The sequence below is a fragment of the Ranitomeya imitator genome, chromosome 5 (assembly GCF_032444005.1).
Source record: "Ranitomeya imitator isolate aRanImi1 chromosome 5, aRanImi1.pri, whole genome shotgun sequence".
NCBI classification, from domain to species: Eukaryota; Metazoa; Chordata; class Amphibia; order Anura; family Dendrobatidae; genus Ranitomeya; species Ranitomeya imitator.
The window spans coordinates 472,395,833-472,423,397 of record NC_091286.1 but is presented as its reverse complement, the minus strand read 5'-3'; the positions used below and the strand labels follow the sequence as shown (position 1 = coordinate 472,423,397).

At 40.1% G+C, this 27,565-nt stretch overlaps 1 protein-coding gene across 3 annotated transcripts; it reads right to left on the bottom strand.

Moving 5' to 3' along the window:
• Positions 1-643: 643 nt before the first annotated feature.
• TNFSF10 (TNF superfamily member 10) lies at positions 644-27,546 on the bottom strand. Of its 3 annotated transcripts, XM_069727310.1 has the most exons (6): positions 27,381-27,520; positions 15,543-15,690; positions 12,703-12,849; positions 12,211-12,256; positions 7,360-7,473; positions 644-3,352 (listed from the first exon to the last, which is right to left on the bottom strand). In XM_069727310.1, the coding sequence occupies exons 2-6, from the start codon at positions 15,573-15,575 to the stop codon at positions 2,943-2,945; spliced, it is 750 nt and encodes a 249-aa protein (XP_069583411.1). In that variant the 5' UTR covers positions 15,576-15,690; positions 27,381-27,520; the 3' UTR covers positions 644-2,942. The 3 variants fall into 3 exon arrangements, with proteins under 3 accessions (XP_069583411.1, XP_069583410.1, XP_069583412.1); XM_069727309.1 differs by lacking the exon at positions 15,543-15,690 and having other exon boundaries at positions 27,381-27,546; XM_069727311.1 differs by lacking the exons at positions 15,543-15,690; positions 27,381-27,520 and adding an exon at positions 12,942-15,437.
• Positions 27,547-27,565: the final 19 nt, after the last annotated feature.

The following is a 27,565-nucleotide window of genomic DNA, read 5'->3' as shown; positions in this document are numbered from 1 at the left end:
TGCAGAACACACTGCAGCGAGAGCTGCACTCACACAGAGACCTTGCAGACAGCCGTGAACAGCGCTGCAAGGCAAAAAAAGGTTCTCACACAGCGGTTGCTACAGTAGCCTGGGTAAAGCACAATGAAGCAAATCACTATCTCTAACTGGCCCTCAGTCAGAACACAGCGTCCTGTCCCTAACTGAATTCACAGCAGAGTGAACCCAAAATGGCGGCGGTGGCTTTAATAGTGCATCATGACATCATTTCAGCAGCCAATCACAGCCATGCCAGTAGTTACATGCCTAACATGCACAACAGGATGTGCCCACACTTCTTAGGATTCCTTATTGGCTGAATTAAATCAAACTGGCTCATAGCATTATGGGAACTTCCGATTCTGGTATCTGATATTGCAAAAGTATCGGAACTCAGTATTGGAATTCCGATACCGCGAATATCGGCCGATACCCGATATTTGCAGTATCGGAATGATCAACACTAGTCCTCATATGAAATTCATCTAGATTTCTACACTAAATTTTACTCTTTTCAATGCAAATGTTTAAAATCCACAGCAATCCCTACATGTAAGACATACAGGTTTTCCTGCACTTTTCAACCACAGTGTAAGATAACCTGCCATGTGAAAGGAGACAAACGTATGGTTTCTGCTTTTATTTTTGTAAAAAAAAGTATATTGAACATACTAAAAATTAATTTACTGGAAATTGTAGTGAGCAGATGATTACAAAATCCAAGGGAATATTGTACATTACAGCATAATTCAAGATTTCCAATTTAAAAAAATAGAATTCAAGTCAACAGATTTTAAGCAACATGTATAGCCATAGAGAAGTATGAATAATTCTGCATACATTTATACTAATGATATAGACTTTTGAAATTACCATCCCAGTTCATTAGTCAGAATGAAATAAATTGTCCCACATGATTATGTTTGCTTATGGCTACAAATGTATTACTGTTATTATTTATATTGATTTTTACTTCAGTGGTTTTTTCCCTTATTGGTAGGCCTATTATTGGCATATTTTATATGATGTGCTAGTAAAGGTGAATATTTTAATCTATTTGTGAGATATGAAAAAAACATTCCTTCCATTTGATAAAAATTGTGAAACTTACAAAATTGTACAAGGTTATACAATATCTACATTCATGTTTTGTCTTCAAAAGTTATTGTGCTTAATATAAGCATATTATTGCCATTTCTAATAGAAATCATTTACTGTAAGATGCAGATCAACTACATACTCAGGCACAGCCATGTACAAGGATCCAGAACAATGGGACACAGTCTCTTGGGTCGGAGCTATAGGCACTCCATGTGCCATTGCAGAGTGCCTCCATCATAGCACCATGTTATGAGGATATTCTTTAAAAGCAATGCTTCTTGGGGGAATTAGCTCTGTCAACTGGCATCTGATGGAACAGGCCACTTTTTTTATTGTTAAATTCAACATTTTGAATGATGCATGGATCCATAATACGTTGATATCTATGAGCCCTTGATTGGAAGAACACCACGTCTAAGGCCTGGCGCTCACTATAATCTGTCGTAAAGGCGTTCACAAGTGACCAGATCTTTATTCCAAGAGCTACCACATAATTTCAAAATAAATGTGGTTGTCCATTTCTGTACAAGGCAATTTGTTCACAATTTTCCTCATTAGAAGGTTCCCCCATAAGCCAAGACCTTCATCCATTATAACTGGAGAACAACATAAGTTCTTGTACACCAAGAGCACTCGATGCTGCCCTGAATGATACAGATCAGCGTGGGTTAAAGTCTTTTCTGCGTGCTACTATAGTCTCGTGGAACTTGTACTGTTTCTTGACAGGTCACACTCAATCTAGACTGTCATATGACATGAACAATTCTGGACAGTCACAGAATGTTTCATGTTCATCCGTCATGTCCACTACATCCAGAAGCCTGGCGGGTTGTCTTTTGGCCCACAAAATTACAAGCTGATCTTGCTGATGAAGTGATGCCGACACACTGGCTACATTTTCTAAGTCTGCTGTGTCTTCTTAGTTGCTACAACTTTGATAAAAAAAAAAAAGAAAAAACGCATGGTAATATTGTATTGTTATCAGTAGGGCCAAAATGTTTTGGATTGTTTCTTCAGCATGTAGTTACTAACAAACGTTCCTTCAAATGGGAATTAAGCAGAGTATATAATACTTTAAAGTACTGTGAGCAATGTTTTGTTATTTGGTGCAGTTCCTAAACTTAAAGGAACACTAAGCATAGATAATGTAAAATTACAGGAATTCTCCCATAACCCCTCCTATCTCGTCTCATATTAAAAACTAGACGGAGTAAGATATAAAGAATTCTTCTGTAAGCATCCCAGGAGATTAGCCATTTCTCCTCTCCTCCTTCTCACAATTCTGTGTCTGGCTTTGGAACAGTTGGCTGCAGCAGGAGCCTCTCCCTATTGCTATTAAATACTAGGAAAAATTAGGCCTACCACTCAGAAACCTGCCAGCCAAAATTGGAGAGATTTGAAGGAAGTTTACACCTGCGTTCTCTGCAAGACTTCCAAACGAATGTACTGAAATTCCTACAGACTAACCAACAGTGGGAGCAAGTTTATCTCCTGTTAACGCGAATCATTCATTTCTAGGTTTAGGATTCCTTTAGGGTGGTGATGTAAGGCAAGGCGGTCCAGCCCCCCACTGAATTGGAGACTTGGCATGGAGACCCACATCAATCATTTATGGTGCAGGCTTCATCTCATTGCTTCCCAGAGTCTAAAACATCAGGTTTACTGAACACAGTTCTTGGTGCCTTTAAGTATCCCTGAGCTATAGAAGACCTGGATGCAATATGTCAGTGAGAGACAATGCACTCAAGGATTTAAGCTGCACAGTTTGTACTTGATGCTTAATTCTTGTGATACTTTTGCAATCTTGTTTCTTCATCATTTCTTCAGAATAATAAGAAAGCACCGAAAAATGTTGCTTTTTCATCCATATCAAGGATATGATCATGATTTACAGTGACAAATAACCGATCTTTTTCATTTAGCTTGAACACACCGCCTTGATAAATGGAATGAAGCCCATACTTCGCATCTTTTGACCAACATGTTGTTTTTACATTTTTCATTAGCTCTATGGGATCACGATAGCTTGTCATTTTGTAAATGTGTTGCACTAATTCTTTTTCTTTCCCTTCAGTATCCTGCTTACGGAAATATGTCTGGGCATAGATATAATAAAAGCCACTTTTTGCAATGACCAGTTCTCCATTTTGTACTTTGATGCTGTTCATATCTGACAGGGTATTATTAGACCATCCAGTTATTTTATGCCCACTGTAATTTCCATTTGATAAACCTGTTGAGGAAAAAGGGGATATATGTGTTAATGACTGTAATATTTGTAAAATAATGATGCAGAAATGTAAAATATTGCAACAGTAAAATACAAAAAAAAAATCACTATTTTGGAGAATTAAGTGCCCCAGTTTCTTACATACCAGTTGTATATGTTTTCTATATGCCACCCTAAGCATTTTCTAAAAACCTGCCTAGATAGTGAGCTCACAGTATATGGTTCTAATATACTGGTTAGAGCATTACTTATTTCATTATACTAAGCCAAAAAAAATCAGTATCATGTCCCTCCTGCCATAGGTGATATCGGCGAAGAAGAAGATTTGCTCTTGTAGACCATTTTTTTTTCAGTCATCCATGTATTAGAGACAATAACGTTTTTTTTTTTGTTTTTTTTTTACAAACACAAGGATGATATTCAATTGTGATATCAATTATCTTGTGCTTTTTAACGCTTAAAGAATACCAAGACATTTTTTATACTAGGGAATTATATGCACAGCAATGTATGTCCATTGTATCCGGCTATGTTTGTAAGACTTTAAATGAAGCATTAGGGTACATGGCTGACCACTGCTCCATTCACATTAGAGTCCCATTAGCCCCAGGACTAATTTTGGACATGAAACACCCTAAAATATTGTAGTTTGTGTCCTCTATGGTGTTGCCTTTGCACCTCTACTGCCTATATTTTACACACACACACACACACTCATCCGGGCGCCCCCCATACCGCCCTTACTAAGGCCACTTTGGTAGAGCTGGCAAAAAGTGCTAAAAGTCACAACAGTCATGTTGCGCAAAGATTTTACAACTTTTCAAAGTGGTTTACATCAGAAATGAGGCATAAATTTGATCAATCAACCCCTAAACTTTAGAACTACTGGCAAAAATAAACAAAACTAAACTGGATATCTGAATTGAAATATACTGTATGAATGAAATAACTCACTTCTAAAGGTATGTGCACAAGTCCTTGTACACATACTCTTAGATAGTCACAGATTTTTTTTGGAGGTTTTAGAATGGAAACTCTCCAAATCAGCTCATTGTCTGCTCTAAAAACTTAATAAAGGCACTTAATATGCATATTGCCTTAGGGACATTTAGGTCTGTTCAACCCCATGAAACCTACACGTGTGCAATTATACCAACCAGATGTAGTATGCATGCAAGACTTGTTTTTGCATGGTCTGTACTACTCGGAGGCATGCAAATTCCTACCATAGTTACTGATTATGATTAGACTGCTGCTGTCATGAGAATAAATTGTAAGAGATTATAGTTAATATGACTAATATGACTCTTGACTAAGGCCGGGTTCACATTTGCATTCTGCCGCCCTGCGTAGGGCTGTGTACTTTTTCCCTTCATATCCGCACAGCTAAGCATGCGTCCTGCATACCTATCGTTAACACTTGGTATGCATGCACTTGTCTGTGGATGTGTCCGCATGCGTCGTCTTGACGTGCTGTTGAATGCAACATGTTGCGTTCCTGTGCGGCTAGCGGGCATGTCAAAACAATGCATGCGGACGCAACTGCAGACAAACGCATGTCCCTGTGTACCCAATGTTTAAGATAGGCACGCAGGACGCATGCGCAGATGTGCGGATATGAAGGGAAAAAGTATGCAAGCCTACGCAGGGCTGCCGAACACAAATGTGAACTTAGCCTAATATATTTAGGAAAATACAGAGTGAAACAATCTCAGTGTCCTTTTAGCATGCACATATGGTATTGGCTCTTCAATTGATGATATTGATACATTGATGATACATCATGGAATTTGACAGAAGAGTACAGAGGAGTAAAATACAGGGTTAAATATGGGATTGAGATCAAGATGGAGGCTGAAGACAGGAAAGAAGAGGCAGATCTTAAGGGAAATAGGTCTGCAATGTACACTGCTCAAAAAAGATAAAGGGAACACTAAAATCCCACATCCTAGATATCACTGAATGAAATATTCCAGTTGTAAATCTTTATTCATTATATAGTGGAATGTGTTGAGAATATTAAAACCTAAAAATGATCAACGTAAATCACAACTAATATCCCACGGAGGTCTGGAGTTGGAATGATGCTCAAAATCAAAGTGGAAAATGAAGTTACAGGCTGATCTAACTTCAGTGGAAATGTCTCAAGAAGAGGAAATGATGCTCAGTAGTGTGTGTGGCCTCCACAAGCCTGTAGGATCTCCCTACAACGCCTAGGCATGCTCCTGATGAGGTGGCAGATGGTCTCCTGAGGGATCTCCTCCCAGACCTGGACTAAAGCATCCGCAAACTCCCGAACAGTCTATGGTGCAATGTGACGTTGGTGGATGGTGTGAGACATGATGTCCCAGATGTGTTCAATCGGATTCAGGTCTGGGGAACGGGAGGGCCAGTCCATAGCTTCCATGCCTTCATCTTGCAGGAACTGCTGACACACTCCAGCCACATGAGGTCTGGCATTGTCTTGCATTAAGAGGAACCCAGGGCCAACCACACCAGCATTTGGCCTCACATGGGGTCTGAGGATCTCATCTTGGTACCTAATGGAAGTCAGGTTACCTCTGACGAGTACATGGAGGGCTGTGCGGACCTTCAAAGAAATGCCACCCCACACCATTACTGACCCACTGCCAAACAGGTCATGCTGAAGGATGTTGCAGGCAGCAGATCGCTCTCCAAGGTGTCTCCAGACTCTGTCACGTCTGTCACATGTGCTCAGTGTGAACCTGCTTTCATCTGTGAAGAGCACAGGGAGCCAGTGGTGAATTTGCCAATCCTGGTGTTCTGTGGCACATGCCAAGCATCCTCCATGGTGTTGGGCTGTAAGCACAGCCCCCATCGTGGACGTCGGGCACTCAGACCATCCTCATTTAGTCGGTTTCTTACAGTTTGTGAAGACACATGCTCATTTGTAGCCTTGCACAAAGCTGAGGTAGTGGTTCTGCTGCTGGGTTGTTTCCCTCCTATAGCCCCCTCCACATCCTTTGGTGTACTGGCCTGTCTCCTGGTAGTGCCTCCAGCCTCTGGACACTACGCTGACAGGCACAGCAAACGTTCTTACCACAGCTCGCATTGATGTGCCATCCTGGATGAGCTGCATTACATGAGCCACTTGTGTGGGCTGTAGAGTCCATCTTATGCTACCACGAGTGTGAAAGCACAATCAACATTCAAAAGTGACCAAAACATCACCCAGAAAGCATTGGTACTGAGATGTGGTCTGTGGTCCCCACCTGCAGAACCACTCCTTTATTGAGTGTGTCTTGATAATTGCCAATAATTTACATCTGTTGTCTATTCCATTTGCACAACAGCATGTGAAATTAATTGATAAACAGTGTTGCTTCCTAAGCGGACAGTTTGATTTCACAGAAGTTTGATTACTTGGAGTTATATATTCTGTTGTTTAAGTGTTCCCTTTATTTTTTTGAGCAGTGTATATAAGTAAGTATTAGACAACCAAGAAAGGCTAGCTATAGTGAGTGAAAAAAATCTCACACAAGCGCAACAGGGTGTTATCCTGACAACAGCATAAAAAGAAAAGCGGTACTGCTCATTTGATGCTGTTGTGTGAGATACAACACTAAATAAATATCTTGTTTCTTAACATTACTTTAAAAGAAACGTACAGCTTTTCAACTATTTAAATTGCTTTAGTTCATTTAAATTATTTAAAAAAGTTAACCTGTTATTGCAGTTGCCACTTATTGGAGGTAGATAGCCTATAGGTTAGTGTCTTACATAACCATAGATATTATATCATTTTTTCACTCTGTTGGAGATCTAATTTAATTTTCATGTTTGCTTTTTTGAATGTTGTTTTTTTACTGCATATTGCCAATAAGACTTCTCAATTAGAGCCAGTGTCCCCCCAAAAATAGAGAAGTTAAATAAATTCATGTATAGCCTTGGAATCCTAGTGAGAAAATACACAATTCTTTATTTCCCATGTTAGTTAAATTTGTATAAATAAACATCTTATTAAACATCATATAAATCTTATGTCATACCTTTTACGACAGTCTTGACTTTCTTCCTATCCCCAGTGACATGGGCAGCAATCATTGAGCCAGCATAGACTTGCTTCTCAGCAACAGAGACTGGGAGAACATTGGAAACCTTTTCTGGATTAAGAAAAAAAGAGAACATATTTAGACAATGATATGTAATCCAAATTGTATGTATGTTACAGATACGTGCATACTGTAACCCACAAATCTTAGAACGTTTATATAAATGTCCGAAAAACACCTGTGAAGAAATGTGAATGCGGATATAACTGTGGATGTTGGTGGAATACTAGACTATCTTTCCAATCTACCCCATGAGTAGGGATTGGAAAGTGAAAATGTTTATTTCTATTGAGAGGAATCAGCGACTGTCAGACCGCTTTAGTGGCAATTTATCTATCTTGGGAATATCGGCTCTGCCTGTATTTCTTCTTCCCCAATTGGAAGATATCTTATTTTGGGGCATAGAAGATTCAGCCCTTTCATTCAGGGAGATTAAGCCTTATCATACAGTTGTGCTCAAAAGTTTACATACAACGGCATAATTTTTGCTTTCTTAGCCTTTTTTCAGAGCAAATGAATTATGACACCAAAGTTTGTCTCCCTCCACACATGATTAGTGGTTGGGTGAAGCCATTTATTGTCAAACTACTGTGTTTTCTCTTTTGAAATCATAATGACAACCCAAAACATCCAAATGACCCTGATCAAAAGTTCACATACCCTGGTGATTTTGGCCTGACAACATGCACAGAAGTTGACACAAATGGTTTTGAACATCTACTAAGGTATCCTCACCTGTGACCTGTTTGCTTGTAATCAGTGTGTGTGCATAAAAGCTAAGTGAGTTTCTGGCATCCAGACAGACTCTTGCATCTTTCACCCAGCCATTGATGTTTCTGGATTGTGACTTATGGGGAAAGCAAAAGAATTGTCAACGAATCTACGGGAAAAGGTAGTTGAACTGTAAAAAAACAGGAAACGGATACAAAAAGATATCCGAGGAATTGATAATGCCTGTCAACAGCGTTCAAACTGTGATTAACAATTGGAAAATCAGGGGCTCTGTAAGAACAAAACCATGGTCAGGCAGACAAACAAAAATGTTGTCTACAGCTGTCAGGAAAATTGTTCGGGATGCAAAGAAAAACCCCAAAATAATATTTGCTGAAACTAGTTGTGAGGCTGTTTCAAGATGCACATCAGGAGGCACTTGAAGAAAAATGGTCTGCATGGTAGAGTCGCCAGAAGAAAAGCCATTACTGTGCAAATGCCACAAAGTATCTCACCTACAATACGCAAAAGAGCACAGAGACAAGCCTCAAAACTTCTGGAACATTTGGAGTAATTTGGAGTGATGAGACCAAACTTGAACTTTTTGACCCCAACGATAAACGTTACATTTGGAGAGAGGTCAACAAGGCCTATGATGAAAGGAACACCATTCCTACTGTAAAGCACAGAGGTGGATCGCTGATGTTTTGGGGATGTGTGAGCTACAAAGGCACAAGAAACCTGGTCAACGTTGAAGGAAAGATGAATGCAGCACATTACCAGCAAATACTGGAGACAAATTTGCACTCATCAGCCCAGAAGCTGCACATGGGACATACTTGGAAGTCCCAACATGACCATGATCCAAAACACAAGGCCAAGTCAAGCTGTCATTGGCTACAGCAGAACAAAGTGAAGGTTCTGGAGTGGCCATCTCAGTCTCCTGACCTCAATATAATTGAGCCACTCTGGGAAGATCTCATGCGCACAGTTCACGCAAGACAGCCCAGGAATTACAGGAACTGGAGGCTTTTTGTCAAGAAGAGTGGGCAGCTTTACCATCTGAGAAAATAAAGAACCTCATTCGTAACTACCACAAAAGACTTCAAGCTGTCATTGATGTTAGAGGGGGCAATACACGGTATTAATAAATGGGTTATGTGAACTTTTGATCAGGGTCATTTGGCTGTTTTGGGTTGTCATTATGATTTAAAAAGAGAAAAACAGTAGTTTGCCAATAAATGGCATCACCCACCAAAAAGTTTTGGTGTTCTCATTCATATTCTCTGAAAAAAGGCCAAGAAAGCAAAAATTCTGCAGGGGTATGTAAACTTTTGAGCACAACTGTATATTTAGAAGGGATCAGGCAACTATAGAGCTGGCAATGTATCAGGTTATTAGTACATGATTACGTACATTACCAATGTAAGTCAGCCTTAGAGGTGGATATTAAGAACGGCATACAAGTAGGGCAAATGACTATATTCTCTGTCTAGATTCGCTGTGATTCACTTGTCTTTCACAAGAGTAATTTAGAGAGGTATTACAGTTTGTACAATTATAGCTTTTTTATTGTATTTTGAAAACGTCTACAATTTTCTTGGAACAGCTTATTGGTGATGGTCCCTAGTTTTGATGAACTCGCCTAAAGATAGATACCAAAAAACCTCTTTAAGAAAAACAGTGAAGGTTGACAGAGATAGTTATTAGCATGAATGATTCATATTGGAAGTAGATCGAAAAATTGTAGTTCTTTTGATTATACAATTAAAAAAAACTATATTTGTACAAACTGTAATACATTACTTTTCTGAAAGACTAGTGAATCGCAACAAATCTACATAGAGAATATTCTCATTTGTACCCCCGATCTGGTATTGATTTATCTGCTGAAACCCCAATTCCCCTTTCATGTGTATCTTTGCATTATGGCTTTAGTGAAGACACACTAATATGCGGTAGTATTTATAGTGAGAAAGTCCATAATAGTTTTGTTACAAGCATTTTGGAGCTCTGGTATTGCCTCGTACACAACCCTCTTTGTACTGACGCAGATGCTATAACTAAAAACTAATAAAAAGTTCTCTTAAAGACATTTATAAAAATCAGCCTGAACAAACTAGACTAACAGAAGAGGTCAGCCACACTATGGCAAGAAATATAGATTTAAATAATCACTTATTAATAGGTGAAATGTATAGTTAAATGCATTGTGCAGTTAAGCATTGGACTTTGGTTATTTGACCTGAGAAAAGTTTAATATTGATTGCACATTTACAATAGCAGCAAGATTGTACAGAAAAAAAAAAAATCACAAAGTTTGCAGTTTTCACATAAATGGGTAGAAGTCTCACACTGAAAAAGATACGATGACTAATAGACGACTAATATGCTGTCTGAGGCAACATAGCAGCCATAATGGGGAAGGTGTCCGACATCTATGACCATGGAGGCAGCTGCTTCCTGTTCATGAGGTTCTGATTCTATAAGGAAGGAACAGAACATATGCTCCGCCCTGTCCAGAAATCACTGTGTGCACCACTGGGCACTTCTGGTTAGAGCTTCTGACTATCATACCTATACGTGACAGTGATCAGGCCAATGGTTGTGTCCAACGCTTGACCAGAAACCAGTGGGGGGAAGTTTATTATTCTAAATTGATTCATACTTTGTTTCTGCTGGAAAAAAGTTATGCATTGTTGCATACAATACTTGCACCAAAATGTACATTTTTTTTTTTATAGTGGTCAAATCATTATTCAGAAAGTGATTGCAACTCAGGTAAGATAGACATGGTTTCCTTTAGCCCAACAAATTTCTAAATTATTGCCTAAATTTACACCAGCCCGATACTGGCAACAATGATGCACCAAATTTTTTAAGAGGCGTAAGCTTTTTAGAAAATCTGTTGCATTTTACTTTAGTGCTCTTTCAATAAAATCAGCGTATGAGATGCAGTCGTAGGGCGACCAGTAAGTACAGTAGTAGGGCTGGGAGGAATAAAAGTAGAGCGAGTGACCTAATACAATAATTTATTGGAAATCATATGCCTCTACCCCTTAGGCCGGTTTCACACGTCAGTGGCTCCAGTACGTGAGGTGACAGTTTCCTCACGGACCGGAGACACTGACTCACGTAGACACATTAAAATCAATGTGTCTCTGCACATGTTAGCGTGTTTTCACGGACCGTGTGTCCGTTTGAAAAACACAGACATGTCAGTGTTCGTGGGAGCGCACGGATCACACGGACCCATTAATGGGTCCATGTAAAACACATACCGCACACGGATGCTGTCCATGTGCAGTCCGTGTGCCGTGCAGGAGACAGTGCTGTCCCCCCAGCTTGTGGTGCTGAAGCCCCATTCATTTCTTCTCTCCAGCAGCATTCGCTGGAGCGAAGAAATGAAAAATCTTTTTTTTATTGCGGTGTAAATACAGTAAAGTTCCCTGTAACCAACCCCCAAACCACCCCCTCCCATCCCCTGTGAGCCCGCCCGCTAGAAAGAAAATACTCACCCGGCTCCCTCGATGCTTCCTCTCAGCGTCGCAGCTCTTCCTGTATGAGCGGTCACGTGGTGCCGCTTATTACAGTCATGAATATGCGGCTCCACCTCCCATACAGGTGGAGCCGCATATTCATCACTGTAATGTGCGGCACCACGTGACCGCTCATACAGGACAAGCAGCGACGCTGAGAGGAAGCATCGAGGGAGCTGGGTAAGTATTTTAATGCCAGCAGGCGGGCGCACAGGGGGAGGGAGGCCGTTTACTGACTGGGAACTTTATTTTAAACACACACAAAAATAACCCTGATTTTTCATTCCTTCTCTCCAGCGAACGCTGCTGGGAATAAGGAATGAATTCTGGATTCAGCAGCCAAAGCAGGGGACACACGGACGGCACACGGCTGCCGCACGTGTGCCACACTGATGTGCTACGTGAGCACACGGACAACTCCGGTACCGATTTTTCCGGTACCGGAATTATCTGGACGTGTGGGACCGGCCTTATATGAGTATTTTGGTAAATCCCTAATGTACTAGGTTGCAGAAAAAAAGATGGTGGGAAAAGATACCTTTAATCAGTGATGTTATTTCAACTCCATACTTTTCCTCCAAAATCTAAAAAGAAAAATCCAAGAAATTACTGATTTTCAATCAATAATTAAAAACAGAACCTGTCACTGTGATTGCTTAAACTGGGTTGACCACTAGTGATGAGCGAATATGCTCATTACTCGAGATTTCCCGAGCACACTCGGGTGTCCTCCGAGTATTTTTTAGTGCTCGGAGATTTCGTTTTTCTTGCCGCAGCTGAATGATTTACATTTCTTAGCCAGCATAAGTACATGTGGGGATTCCCTAGCAACCAGGCAACCCCCACATGTACTTATGCTGGCTAACAGATGTAAATCATTCAGCTGCGGCTATAAAAACTAAAACTCCGAGCACTAAAAAATACCCGGAGGACCCCCCAGCGTGCTCGAGAAATCTCGAGTAACGAGTATACTGTATATTCACTCACTATTGACCACATGTTAGTACAAAATAATTTGAGGAGAACTTACATTTCTGATAAGACGTTGGACTTGTTTTTTCACTTCTCTACATGGTTCATTGTCATCACCACTATGGACGCTTGCTGCTTGAAACACATAACTGAAGTCTTCGCCTACCAAACAGGCAATATTGCTTCTTATGTAGTTTTCATTCATCTAGAAAATAGAAAATCGCTGTATTAAAAGATGTTTAGTCCTATGGGTAATGAATAATTCATTGTAATTACATAGAAAAAACAAAATCATACCAGTATGAAAAAGCCTTTTCACCTTCTAACGTCCAGACAGACCTTCCCATCTTTGCAGCCTGTACACATTATCGACAGCCCAAGCATACATACCTGCTTTCCCCCAAAGTGAAAGGCTATGTTCACACATTCCATTTTTGTGGCATCTTTTTATTCAAATTAAGGGCTGCTAATTACAATACCAGTAAAAGATATGAGATTTGAGAACTGGAGCATTTTTTAAATCTGCAACATGTCAATTCTTTCAGCGTTTTTGCAGCATTTTTTCTCCCATGGAAAGCAACAAAAAAGTGAAAAAACGCAATTTAGGTATGACAAAAGTCGGATGTAAAGTAATAATATAGGTCAATAAAATATTATAAGATAAAACACTATGGACAAAGTGGAGCAGATAGGATCTTAGCCGACAAACAATAAAAAGTATTCTTATCAGATTGTTCTAACCTGATCCATGATATTATGTTTTAAAGTCAATGTTCAGCTGCTGCAGATTCATAGGTTGTCAAAACCAATGAGAATGAAGATATGGAGACATTTTTGAATACCTCCCGCGCTGCTAATTATTGAAGATGTCAATTCACAAAAAAATTATTGCTTTTATTCAATGCGTTTCAAAATGACAGGCACTTCTTCAGGAAAAAAAACTCATATAGTCATTAAAACACACAAGGCAGTTTTTACAGGCTTGAATGTCAAATGAAGGCTCCAAACCAACACGTGACAGTGTGTTAACACATGCTGTAGCTTAACCCCTCAATGACAAGAGATATTTTTGATTTTGTATTTTCATTTTTTGCTCCCCTTCTTCCCAGAGCCACACCTTTTTTATTTTTTTGGTCAAAATGGCCATATGAGGGCTTGTTTTTCGCGGGACGAGATGTACTTTTGAACAACAACATTGATTTTAACATATCGTGTACTGAAAAATGGTAAAAAAAATTCCAAGTGCTGAGAAATTGCAAAAAAGTGCAATCTCACAGTTTTTTTTTTCTTACCATGTTCACTAATTGCTAAAACTGACCTGCCATTATGATTCTCCAGGTCATTACAAGTTCATAGACGCCAAACATGTCTAGGTTGTTTTTTATTTAAGTGGTGAAAAACAAAATCCAAAGTTTGTTAAAATAAACATTGCACCATTTTCCGATACCCGCAGCGTCTCCATTTTTCGTAATCTCGGGTTGGGTGAGGGCTTATGTTTTGTGCGCTGAGCTGACATTCTTAATGATAGCATTTTGGTGCTGATACGTTCTTTTGATCGCCTGTTATTGCATTTTAATGCAATGTTGCAGCGACCAAAAAAAAACATAGTTCTGGCGTTTTGACTTTTCTCGTTATGCCATACGAAGTTAATTCTTCTTTTTTCATATTGATATGTGTATGTTTGATTTTTTTATAGTTTTATTTTGAATGAGGCAAAAGGGGGGTGATTTGAAATTTTATATTTTTTTGTTTTAATATTTTTAAAAACATTTTTTACTTTTTGTATGCTTCAATAGTCTCCATGGGAGACTAGAAGCTGCACTTGTCCGATCAGCTCTGCTACATACAGGTGATGATCAGATCTCCTGTATGTAGCAGAAATGCTTACTTGCCCGTTGGTCGCGTGCTCAGAGCAATCTGGCTATGACAACCATAGAGGTCTGCTGGAGACCTCTGGTTGTCATGCCAACCCATCAGAAACGCGCGATCGAGGGTCACCGATGGGCATTATTTCCGGTGCATTTGCTGGAAGCGAGAGTTAAATGCCACTGTCAGAGATTGACAGTGGCATTTAGTTAACAGCCATGGGTGTATCGCGATTCCACCCGTTCAAAACACCTGACATGTGCCGGAAAAGATGTGAAGCTCACATCAAAGGGAAGGAGTCCAACATCGGCGCACTATTATGCCCGATGCCGGAAAGGGGTTAATGAATAAATAACACAGGATACTATATATTTCCCTATAGAAACCTGTGTCCTCGTCCAACTCTTAGAGTAAATGTACACAGAATTTTATTTAAATGAACAATTGAATTAGTATATACTTTTATGTTTTAAACATGTTTGTAATATATGATTTCTTATACATTTTATTTAAAGATTTTTTGTGTGTATTTCAAATGCATTTATTTTTACCAATGTTATCTGATTTAATCATGTGCTGACCTAGTGAACTGACACAACACACACTGTCCTGGGTTGGTTTGGCGCATTTATTTGAAATTCAAGGCTTTAAAAACTGCCCTGTATGTTGAATGTCTATATTTCGTTCTCCTGAAGAAGTGCCTGTCACCTCGCATTGAATAAAAATGGCAAGTTTAATAATTTTCTGTGAATTGATGTCTTCATTAATCATCAGGAAAAGGAGATGGATGGTGATTCAGAGAGACACATGTGGTAAAAGCCAGGGAAAAAAACTTCATTTTCAAAAATAAATTAAATACAAGAATGTAATCACCATCCATGATTAAGGCTTCCTAGCCAAAACGCGTTGGTCAATGTGCCGCTGGAGATTCCATCCTTGTATTTTATTTGTTTTTTAAAATAAAGTTTTTCCCTGGCTTTTACCACATTTGTCTCGCTGCATTACCATCTCCTTTTCCCACTGAAGACTTGCCTGGTTCCTGGCTATCCGTGCGGGACTTCCCATCTGTAGTCCTACAACGTGGTAAGCTGACTTTCTTCATATATTTCTCTCTTCAAAAATCAGCGGCGCCAGAGGTATCCACAATTTTTCCATATCTTCAATATAATATTATAGTCATCTAGACGTACAGGAAACAGTAAGAAATGATATTGGTATTAATAGTTTGACAAGAATCATATATTGACCCGCTAGCTTCCTGCATACAGTGTTTCAGATCATTACACACTTACAATGAATATTTTGCCCAAATCTTGGACTGTCTTCCCTTTTACTTGAAAACAAGAATCATCAGGGCGAGTTCAGTTGTAACATTGAGGAAGAAGGAAGTGACTAGCTTTTCTCCTATCTATTTTTACAACGTGGGACATAACCGTATAAAAAAAAAATAAAGATAAAACAGAATTTATTTGAGTTATTTTTTTCCTACTTAATTTTTAACATGTAGACAATACATGTAGCAGTTTTATTATACACATGCCCTGACCTGATTTTGTTCAGAGCTCTGGGAATAATCTTTAACTAAACATAACCCAGAATGAATCATAAACTAAAGCCTCAAGGCTAGACATGAACTCAGAACTGAAAATAAAATAAATTAGTGAGAAAACCCACAAATATAAATCAGCATTTCAGAATTTGCTGACTTGTTGCTTTCAGTAGGTGATATTATGCCAGGTGCCAAAAACATTTGTATTTCACCAGAAAGGAGTTATTATTGATAATATGTATACAACTCTAGATCACCATATATTATCATGGTTTTAGCAGACATCTAGGTATTTGTTTGTATAGAAGTTAGAAAAGAAGCTTTTTTTTTTTTCTACTAATGCGCAGATCTCTAAAAAATGACTTGCAGCTGCCCACATTAATGAATAAAATATTAAGATCCTCGTTCCTTATACTGGCATTGAAATTTCTTTTTACTTGACTCAGTCCCGGATAACCTCTATAATGATGATTATTATTTTTGAGTATGGGGCTAAGGCCTTAAAGGCAAGTAGTTTTCTAGCTTCCTGAGCCTGCTTTGCCCGTTAATGATCTCTGCCGGATAAGAGCGGTCACAAACATCTCCTGCCGGCGATTCTGAGACTTCTGCTTATGTCATGTTGACAAAGCAGCGTCTTTGATGGGGCGCATTCATTATGTACGCACAGATGACAGTTTATTCTGAAGAGTCACTTGATAGCATAGTTCCCCTTTAAGAAACATTTACATATCTCAATATTCCTGGTACTGTCCTAATGATGACTGATATCACTACTGCTATCTTTAATTACATAGCTATAAGGGCATAGATCTTACAAAGTCTTTCTCCTAACATATTAAGGAGGCCGTAATGGCACAGCGAATATAAAAATCGTAGAGCAGGACTGCCCCAAGAGATTGCCGTGACGTGGCGGGGTGGCTCAAAGAATTGATCAATTGTTTGCTAAATATCTCATTTTGATATACAGTCAGAAATTAATATGCGCATTTGCGCTTTTCAAATTGCGTTCTGACCACAAGCAGCGCTGGCTTCTCCCCTTTTGTTTTGTATTGGTTTGTGGCTGACCACCACTGTTGCCGTGCGCGCTTGGGTCATTTACGCCATTCTTTCTGTTTTCATTGTGATTGATCTAGGCTGCTGTACACACTTACAGCAGCCCTGCCCTGCCCGGGCTCTGTTTTAATTAGTGCACCTGTGCCTGGGCCTGTCTCGCTCTTTAGCCATGGTGCTGGTCAGGCATTGTGGAGGTCAGATCTGAAATGTCCATGCTTGGACCTGGTCGACTGTTATTGTCACATACCCTTTCTGGCGCCATGGGAGTGATTCGGAAAAGCTACAGGTACGGTTTGCATTCAATATGGTCCCGCTTTTAACACATTTAGGAGGCCGTAATGGCACAGTGAGTAAAACATAAAAAAACGTACAGCGGGACTAATGTGGTCTTTCTCCTAACATATTAAGGAGGCCGTAATGGCACAGCGAATATAAAAATCGTAGAGCAGGACTGCCCCAAGAGATTGCCGTGACGTGGCGGGGTGGCTCAAAGAATTGATCTATTGTTTGCTAAATATTTCATTTTGATATACAGTCAGAAATTAATATGCGCATTTGCGCGTTTCAAATTGCGTTCTGACCACAAGCAGCGCTGGCTTCTCCCCTTTTGTCTAAAAATTAGTGCAGTCGAACAGACCCTTTTTCTCTCCATGTGAGAAAGTGGTCCGATTATGCTACTCAGACTCCGAGAGTTTGATCAGAGTAGAATTAAGCCTTTAGACCGGTTTCACACGTCAGAGGCTCCGGTACATGTGGTGACAGTTTCCTCACGTATCGGAGACACTGACTCACGTAGACACATTAAAGTAAATGTGTCTCTGCACATGTCAGCGTGTTTTCATGGACCGTGTGTCCGTGTGCAAAACACGGAGACATGTCAGTGTTCGTGGGAGCGCACGGATCACACGGACCCATTAAAGTCAATGGGTCCGTGTAAACACGTACCGCACACGGATGCTGTCCGTGTGCCATCCGTGTGCTGTCCGTGTGCGTTTTTCCTGTCATAGGGTTAAAATTGTAAAAATTGTTGCAATACACGGACAGCACACGGACCCTAAAAACGTACTCACGGACATCACACGGATCCCACACGGATGGCCTACGTGAGCACACGGACACAGATAACTCCGGTACCGTTTTCTCCAGTACCGGAATTATCTGGATGTGTGAGACTGGCCTTAGTCAGTCCATGAAAGTCAGAGCGCGCTCAGATGTCAGCCGAGTGTGGTCAAATGGTTTCTATGGACCCATGGACTTGCATGTGGCCCCTGAAGGAAAGTATTCCAGACCAGAATGGTTGTAGCCCTTAATGTAATGCGTAGCGAGAATCTGTCTTTACCTCTTTACCGAGATGTTGCAGGAAATTAATCTAAAGATCATGCAAAGAAATGGGAAGAGAAGTACCAAGTCCTCATGTCCAGGAAAGATTTGGGATGGAAGAATCAATCAGCAGCAGAAATACAACCACATTGTGCACTTTGCTATGAGCTCCCATCGCATCTATATACGTCACAGGGATGGAGTTGGTTTTTTAGAACTGTGACTTTGTGATAATAAGATATAGATTCCTGTTTAATTACTGAATATATTGGAAACTACTGTAGTAGGGAGCTGGGACCGACTGGGGAAAACAAATCAGTAAAATTCAGTTTACTGCTTTAATAGATTTAGCTCTGAAGCTTTTGTTTGTTCTTAGAGGTTTGCGGACATTTCCTGGTCTACATTTATATGGAACCGAAGATGAAAAAAAAAGTTTCAGTTGAAGCAAGACTTTTTTGTTCTTAGATAGGATTCCTGGACGCTGAAGGTAATTTGAAACAGAAATTTGCATATTGTCTGACCAGTTTCCTTGTACAGTAGATTGGCAGTAATTGATCGGTGCTATTGTACAACTTTAATAAAAAGATTACTTCCTGAAAAAGTTCTGCAGATAAAATGTTTGCTGCTGAAAGTGAATTCTGCACAAGAAACACCACAAAGAAGTTATTGATTCCGGCTCTGGAGATATTCCATATTTGTTCTATGCGACCTTTTTATCACAGGTTTTCCACCAGTTTATTTACTAGTATGCTCTGTTTAGGCTTTTGTGACTTTTTCCATCATGGTTTTTTCAGTTTTACCATTGATTAAAGCCGCACTCACCCATTTGTGTGAAATGTCCGATTACAGTCTGATTTAATTGGACAGCACTTGTACCCAAAGAGTAGAATAAATATGTTCACACAGCCTTGAGAATCATGGATCCAAGAGTGGGATCTGCATAACTCAGAACAAGATCTATCCTAACCCAATTTGACCAATTAGATCAGAATCAACCACTAAAATCTACAGGTATCCATGAGAGACAGATACAAATCAGAAGCCTTGGGGAGGGGGGAGAAAAAATAGATAAAAATAATTGAATGGATGTGTGAATGTAGCCTCAGGCGCGAGTGCTATGCCACCTTCACACATCAGTGTGTCACAGTCCAAGTATGGACCATGATCGATGGACCAGCAGTGGGTCTCCTGACCTGAACTTGACAGCCCCATATATATCTATGAAGCTGTTAAATTCGGGTCAGGACTCAGATCTGCGGCCAGTCCATGATTTACAGTCCACGCTCTGATCATGATACAAGGATGTGTGATATATGGTCTTACCATCTGAAAGAAACATTGATTTTATTTCTCAATTGTCAACCTAGTTGCATAATTTTTCATTTCACTGTGGCAGGTGGACTGTCTGAACACTGATTTTCCCTTGGCTCTTTGCCCAAGATCAGTTAAAAATGGAAAAAATGCTGAAGTACAAAGCAGGTTTTCTAATTTATAAAGATCCCCATAGTCTTTAATGGCCATGTCTGATCCACAGAATGAGTGAATAAATAAATAAAGGAAATGCTCAGAGTCTCATGAACCAGAGACATGGATCAATTTTTATAATGGATGTGTGCCCGAATTAATGACGCATGGGTCTGTGAGTTGCGATACCGTTGTGATACAGTTTACATGCACAAGCTTGGAGTAAAATGTTCCTAGAATTGCTGCCAATCATGTAGGAATATGTGAATTTTTGCAACAATTTTAAAGGGTAAGTAACGGTGGCGATATTAAACTTACATGATTGTGAAAGTATTCTGATTATTAACTGGATGTGTTTGGTTAGAAAAATTGCAAATATTCTGGTCAAGACAATATCAAGCATTTAAAATGACAAAACCTGCTGCAAATGCCTATCGGCATACTGAGAAATTATAGAAGCAGTATATCAGCTCCTAAAGAGCAGGGAAGAGGAATGGAGGTTTTTTTTAACCATTTATGTATTGTTATATTGTAATAAAAGGCTTTGAACGTAGAAAATCGCTTTTACGGTAAATTCAGATAGGATGGATGTGTTCTGCTGCATATTTGTCTGCTGATTCACTGCAAAATCTTGGCTTACAAAATACTGATGTAAAAAAACTCACCAAATACTCAATGTGTGAACGTGGCCTTAGGTTATGTTCCCAGGATGAGTTTTTGGTAAGTTTTGACACTGCAGAATTTCTGTGCCACTTCTGCACCTATTGTTTAAATTTGGTTACTTACCTTTTTTTCATTGTGTTTGTGTGGCTTTTTTAACATGCATTTTAATTGAATTTTTGACGCTGCATTTTTAGTCTCTTGTTGGCGTGTAATTTTTTAAGTAAAGCTGTTTTTTTTTCTTTTTTATACTTCCTGGTTTTTGACTGCCAAAACTTTGCTACACTTAGGTGTTCATTATTTGCGTTTTGGATGCGTTTCTGCCTCTGGAAAGCACTAAAAATGGGTGTATGCTTTGTGCCTGCAGATTTTGCACATCAAACGGAATTCTATCGGGAAAATCTGCACAAAAACGTCAGCGTACCTGCTAGAGAAATTGACATGTTGTGGATTTGAAACTTGCACCGTAGGTGAATTTAACATCAAGTAAAAAAAAAACAAAAAAACAAAAACAAAAAAACAATGGACTTGAGATTTCTGTAAATCCCATTCACTTTGTTGGAACTGTAAGGCTATGTTCACCCGTTGCGTTTTGATGCCAAGTTTAAGCTGCTTACAAAAAGCAGATTTTGCTTAGTTTTGGCAGTGTTATTTTTTACTGCATTTTTGTCAAGGTACATTTGTCTCTTGTGCATGCTGATAACGTTTAGTGCATTAAAATAAACAAAAATAAAAAAACCTCATTCAACTTCATCAGGTTTTTACACCAAAAACGCAGCAAAACCGGATACCTGCATTTTTTGCTGCGTATTTACACTACCCGTTGCTTCAAATGGGTGAAAAACACTGCAAACACACTGAAAGAAGTGACATAATGCATTTTGCAAAAACCAAGCTCTTCTGACAAATCAGTCAGGTAAAAAAAAAAAAAAATGTGTGCATGAGATTTCTGAATTTCATACACTTTGCTGGTACTGTGAAACGCAGATGAACATTTGCTTAAAAAAAAGCAGCTAAAATGCAACGTGTGAGACATTGCGTTTGCGATCCGTCAAAAACCCACCAATTGCTCATCGTCGGAACGTAGTCTAAGGGCTTGTTTTCACTTGCGAGGAACACGTCCGTGTCTCGCATGTGGAAACGAAGCTCTGGTGCCGGCACTGTGGAGCGGAGCGTGCGGCCGCATAGCAACACATGCAGCCGCACGCTCCGCTCCGGAGTGCCGGCACCAGAGCTTCGTTTCCACATGCGAGACACGGACGTGTTCCTCGCAAGTGAAAACAAGCCCTTAGGGTATGTGTCCACGTTCAGGATTGCATCAGGATTTGGTCAGGATTTTATGCAGGTAAAATCCTGACCAAATCTGCACCTGAGGTCACTGGCAGGTCACCTGCGCTGTCCTTGCGTTCTTTCTGCACTGTAAGGACATGCTGCATTCTTAAAGACGCGCCGCATGTCCGTTTCCACAGGTATGCTGCATGCGTTTTTCCTGCATAGTGGAGAAGGGATTTAATTAAATCCTCTCCACTATGCTGTAACATCTGAATGCTGCATTTTTGACGCTGCGGCTCAACGCAGCGTCAAAAACGCAGCATTTCCTGAACGTGGAAACATACCCTAGAGAGTCTATATCCACTTCAAGGCTACATGCTTAGCTTATACTATCAGCCTAGGCCAACAGACTTCATTTGGACCCCATGAGGGAAAATTGCTTGCAACCTGGATATGCAAATTGCCTCTTTAGAGAAAAAGAGGACTTGAACTCATAGGACATTGCACAGCGAATAAGCCTCCTTACCTTGACAAGCCAGAGCTTGTATGTCACTCTCCACAAGGAGAAACCTTACCCCTTAGGCTACGTGCACACGATCAGTATTTGGTCAGTATTTTACATCAGTATTTGTAAGCCAAAATCAGGAGTGGGTGATAAATACAGAACTGGTAACGTGTCTCTGTTATACTTTTCCTCTGACTGTTCCACTCCTGGTTTTGGTTTACAAATATGGATGTATAACACTGACCAAATACTGACTGTGTGAATGTGACCTTCGACCTCAGTCCAGAGCCTCTCACCTAGCCTAATCAGTTATCATACTTCGCACTGACGAGGGGCAACAGCCCGAAACACTGTCTCTGAATTGAGATACTGATTTGGCTTTTATCCCAAGTCATATTGCAAGGCTCGTTAAAAGGGTTGATTGTGACTTATAGGATCGTTACTTCCAACAGGTGGCGCTATATAGAGTTCAAGTCATCTTTTTCTCTGAAGAGGCAATTTGCATATTAAATTTCCCAGAGGAGCATTGCACGGCGAATAAGCCTCCTTAACTTGTCAAGCCAGAGCTGGTCTGTCACTCTCCACAAGGAGAAGCCTTACCCCTTGCAACATGGAGACATTTTTTGCCCTAAAAATGCTTACAGTAATGATATACACATTTGCAGCGCTCACATTGTAAACTCCATAGGGGATTCCACTTGTATATCCCACCTCAGTGGATGCCTGCAAGCAATCAGTCATTTCTTATCTTTCATTGCTGGACTGGGCTCAGCTTCCTTGTTTGTGAAAAGAAACAGGATGAAATCCAGACCCTCCCTAGGTTAACACAGAGCTCGGATAAAAACAAAAAACTTTGGTTTCATTTTCAGGTACGTAGGATTGCTTGCATTCAGTGGTAAGAAATTAATAATTAGTGTCAAAAGTGTGAAGAACTTCACCACTGCAACAACACAGAGGATGAGGCCTTATTAAATCATACAAACCCCCTGCATTCTCCCCATACTGTATTTCCTTTCCTAAACAAAAAGCCTGATGCAATTTACATCTGGAACAGATTACTAGGGGAGAGTTCATACAGGGCAGTTCTCTTGAGTTTATTTTTTTGTAGCCAGATGTGCAGTTATTTACAATATTCCCATTCATCCATGTTTTTTTTTTATATTCAAACAAACGAAATGATCCAGCTGTCCCTTTCCAAAATTGATCCAGTCAGTGGGGAAGCCCAGAAACCAATCCCACTGCATGGTGTTTTAGGGAGATATGTTCAAAAAAGGTAAAGGATCCAGCTTCCAGTATATATAAAAGCATCAAGTTGTATTTAAATACGATGCATTTTTTAACACAGCAAATATATAGTGGAAAAACGCACGAAAGCCTTCATCATTAGGGCTTAGCCTTATTATACTAATGTGCACCACAAATATCAGAAATACAGTGACTGGAAAATAAAGGTGCATTCATAATTCTGCCCAATTGAGTTCTATTTTGAAGTTCAGATTGCCTCCAGACACCAGGCAGTGTCCAGTACTGCATACTGTGTTATTGGGTATAATGTACAGGTTGCATGTATACAGCACATCTCATAGCTCCCTCTATTGGTCATTGTTCATAGCAGAAATATGACTAAGGGCTCACACCCACATGTGAGAAACTTGGATGCGTCTCGCACGTCAATACCCGGCACTGCACCCGGCACTCAGGAGAGTGCGACTTGTATTGCTATGAGAGGGAGAGAGATTGATTTTCCCAGACTTGAAAATCCTTCCGGGCATGCTCAGAGTGAAAAAAACGGGATACGTCGCTGGATTCCAGTGTTTGACGGTCAACAATGGATCCTGTGTCCATAGGCTTCCATTATAGCCAACGACGGACAGCGTAGGACCCGTCGCTGAGCGATTTTTCTGACGTGCAGAAAAAAAACGTTCCTCTGAACATTTTCTCCGCACGACGGACCGCTATTTTCAGACGGATCCAGTGCACAACGGATGAAACGGATGGCCATCCGTCACAATCCGTCGCTAATACAAATCTATGGGAAAATGCAGGATCCTGTTTTTTTCAAAACTCGACGGATTTCGACGGGAGGAAAAAGACGGAAGTGTGAAAGAGGCCTTATTTAGATGAAAAAGATCATTCTTTATTGGTGGATATTTAACTTTTTTCAGGTGCCTTTTTACGTCAGCTAAAGTAAAATATGTAATTTAAGTATGAAGCTGTCAATTAGTTCACATCTATTTTTTTATTTTAAGACTTAGCTGCACTTTTTGAATTTCCCTTTGGATCATGCAGTTTTCTACAGGATTTTAAAGTGGTGTTTTGCGGTATTTTTAGGCCATGGAAATACCATTAAAGAAAGATTTCTCTGAAAACATGCATGTTATCTTCTTATTTTGGTTATAATCTGGTAATCATCGTGTGAACTATGGTCAAAACAATATCCTGTCTGCTGAGATTGTAACATTATTATCAGTGTCCAAGAACATTGCCTTGCTTTTTATCACTTTACAATCAGCCTTGTACCTTATAACCGTCATAAGCATCAACATTTGCAGGGATTTATGAGTGAAAGTTAAATTACAATGTATCAGGGATTTTTTTTCATTTATTAATGGGTAAAATTAAAGTTCAACTAAAACAATTGAGCAAAATCAAGGTCCTTTGGGAAGAGAAACAAACTAGACATTAAACTTAGAGTAACTTAATACCGCCAGACCTTGCCTAAGTAATAGTGCTATACAGTGGCCAGAGAACACAGATCCCAATTGGGTGAGAATGTGTTTCTATTATACTTTTCCTCTGATTGTTCCTCACCTGGTTTTCGATTACTGTCCAAATACTGAAAGTGTGAACATGGCTGAAAAGACTCAATGTGAACATAGCCCTAGTCTGCAGTGAATCATTAGGCCTGTCCCACACGTCCAGATAATTCCGGTACCGGAGTTATCCACGTCCATGTGTCCGTGAGCTCACGTAGGCAATCCGTGTGGTACACGTGCGGCCGCCCGTGTGCCGACTGGGTATCACACGGAGCGTGCAGGAGACAGAGCTAGAGATAAGCGCTGTCCCCTGCATCTGGTGCTGAAGCCACCATTCATATCTTCTCTCCAGCAGCGTTTGCTGTAGAGAAGATATGAAAATCCTTTTTTTTTGTCTGTGTTTAAAATAAAGATCCCTGTCCCCACCCCCCTCCCACCCCCTGTGCGCCTGCCCGCTGTTAATAAAATACCCGGCTCCCTCGCAGCGTCCTGTCCTCGCCGCAGCTTCTCCTGTATGAGCAGTCACGTGGGGCCGCCCATTACAGTAATAAATATGCGGCTCCACCCCTATGGGAGGTGTTTTATGCGGACCCATTGACTTTAATGGGTCCGTGTAATCCGTGCGCTCCCACGAACACTGCCATGTCTCCGTGTTTTGCACACGGACACACGGTCCGTGAAAAAAAAAAAGACATGAGCAGAGACACATTGATTTCAATGTGTCTACGTGAGTCAGTGTCTCCGGTACGTGAGGAAACTGTCACCTCGCGTACCGGAGCCACTGACGTGTGAAACCGGCCTTAGAAGGAGTATGGTGAAGGCCCCAGTTATTTTGTCCCCATTACCTCCCTATAATCCAACCATACATATAGTATATAGAACATTACATATGGCCTATACATTAAACCACTGTCTTTGGGCATTTTAGAACACATGCATGTAGATTTGCATTTTTTTCCCTGATAGTTTGGAATATACATGGATATCTACCTTTATTTCGCAGTGCTCATATAGCCGAGCACTGTTTGTGTTTTATGGTTACAGGGTTGAGCTTGTTTACAGGCTCACACACCTACGTCTCTATTGTAGCCTCCAACAACCAGCTGTGTATATTGGCTACATGGACGCGCATGTAAACACCAGTGCAGCCATAATCCCAGAGTTTCCAGTAGAGGAACTTCACCAGAATTGCAAACTCATCACAAGATTACTACTGCTCAACTGTATAGTCAAAACATCCTAAAACTTCTGAATGGATGTGGTTGCACACTAAGCTTTGATGCAAAGACCACAACACCCACAACTGAGCGACATTCAAACATTACAACATCTACAACTGAGTAACACTGTAACATCACAAAACAACAATACTGTATCATCACACAACACCTACAACTGTGCAATCTTGTAACGTCACCCCATTGCCCTCCTGCACAAGATTGGAACAGATGATGAGCTGTAGATTCTGTTGACCCAAGTATGTCAGAAGCAGAAGTGTTGGGTTTGTTAGGTGACATTCCCACAATGAGCATCTGATGTTGCAGATTTTCTGTACCATTTCTTCACCCATTAAGTAAAATAGGTTACTTGCAATTTGTTTTCTCGAAAATACGCAAAAAACTTGCCAAAAACTCATCGTGGAAATGTAGCCTTTAATCTCTTATTTGTCACTTTATATAGGACTGAAGATCCACCTAAGCAGTAACTTCCATTCTAGAATTATTGCTCTGCAGACCGTCCCAAATAGTTAAATAGCAAATTCAGCAGATTTCATGCACACAATAATAAAAAGATAATAAACTTCATATCTGAGTTAGAGAAAAACAGCGCTAATGTGCCCCGGGAACGTTTCCAGACACAAACACTGGACAACCTTGTGATTTCTGGAAACTAGCCAGAGATATTAACCAGGGTATTCTGCAGCTGCAGAGCAATAATGGTGCAGCATATACCCTGCAACCAGCAGAGAAAAGATCACAAAGGATCTAAACTTTAAGAATTCATCAGAAAACGGCAGTGCATGAAGGAATCAACAGGATTTATTCCCTTCTCTCACAGTAAGCTGAGAGAAGACAGAAAAACATATAGAGTATGTGCGATATATAGGCTATGGGAAGTATAATATGTGTATATACATGAAGTATAATATATGTATATATGTATATATAAATGAAGTATAATATATGTGTATATATATACACAAGTGTGCTACTGTGAAAAGTCTGTCGCCACCAGCTGTTGGGAAAGTTTCAGTCTGAAAAGCTTCAAAAGGTGAAGAAGACGCCTCATACCTGTTTCATTTCATTTCTGAAGTAAATAAATGTGACTGCAAAAAATAGAGACTGAAGCAAGAGTATGAAAATGACAATTCCAGCCAGAGGGAGATAGGGGGATCCTGGAGCAGCCTTCATGTTCATGGTAGAAGGATTGCTGTCTGAGTGGTGAGGTGCACTCTCCTCTACGCCCTCTTATAGGG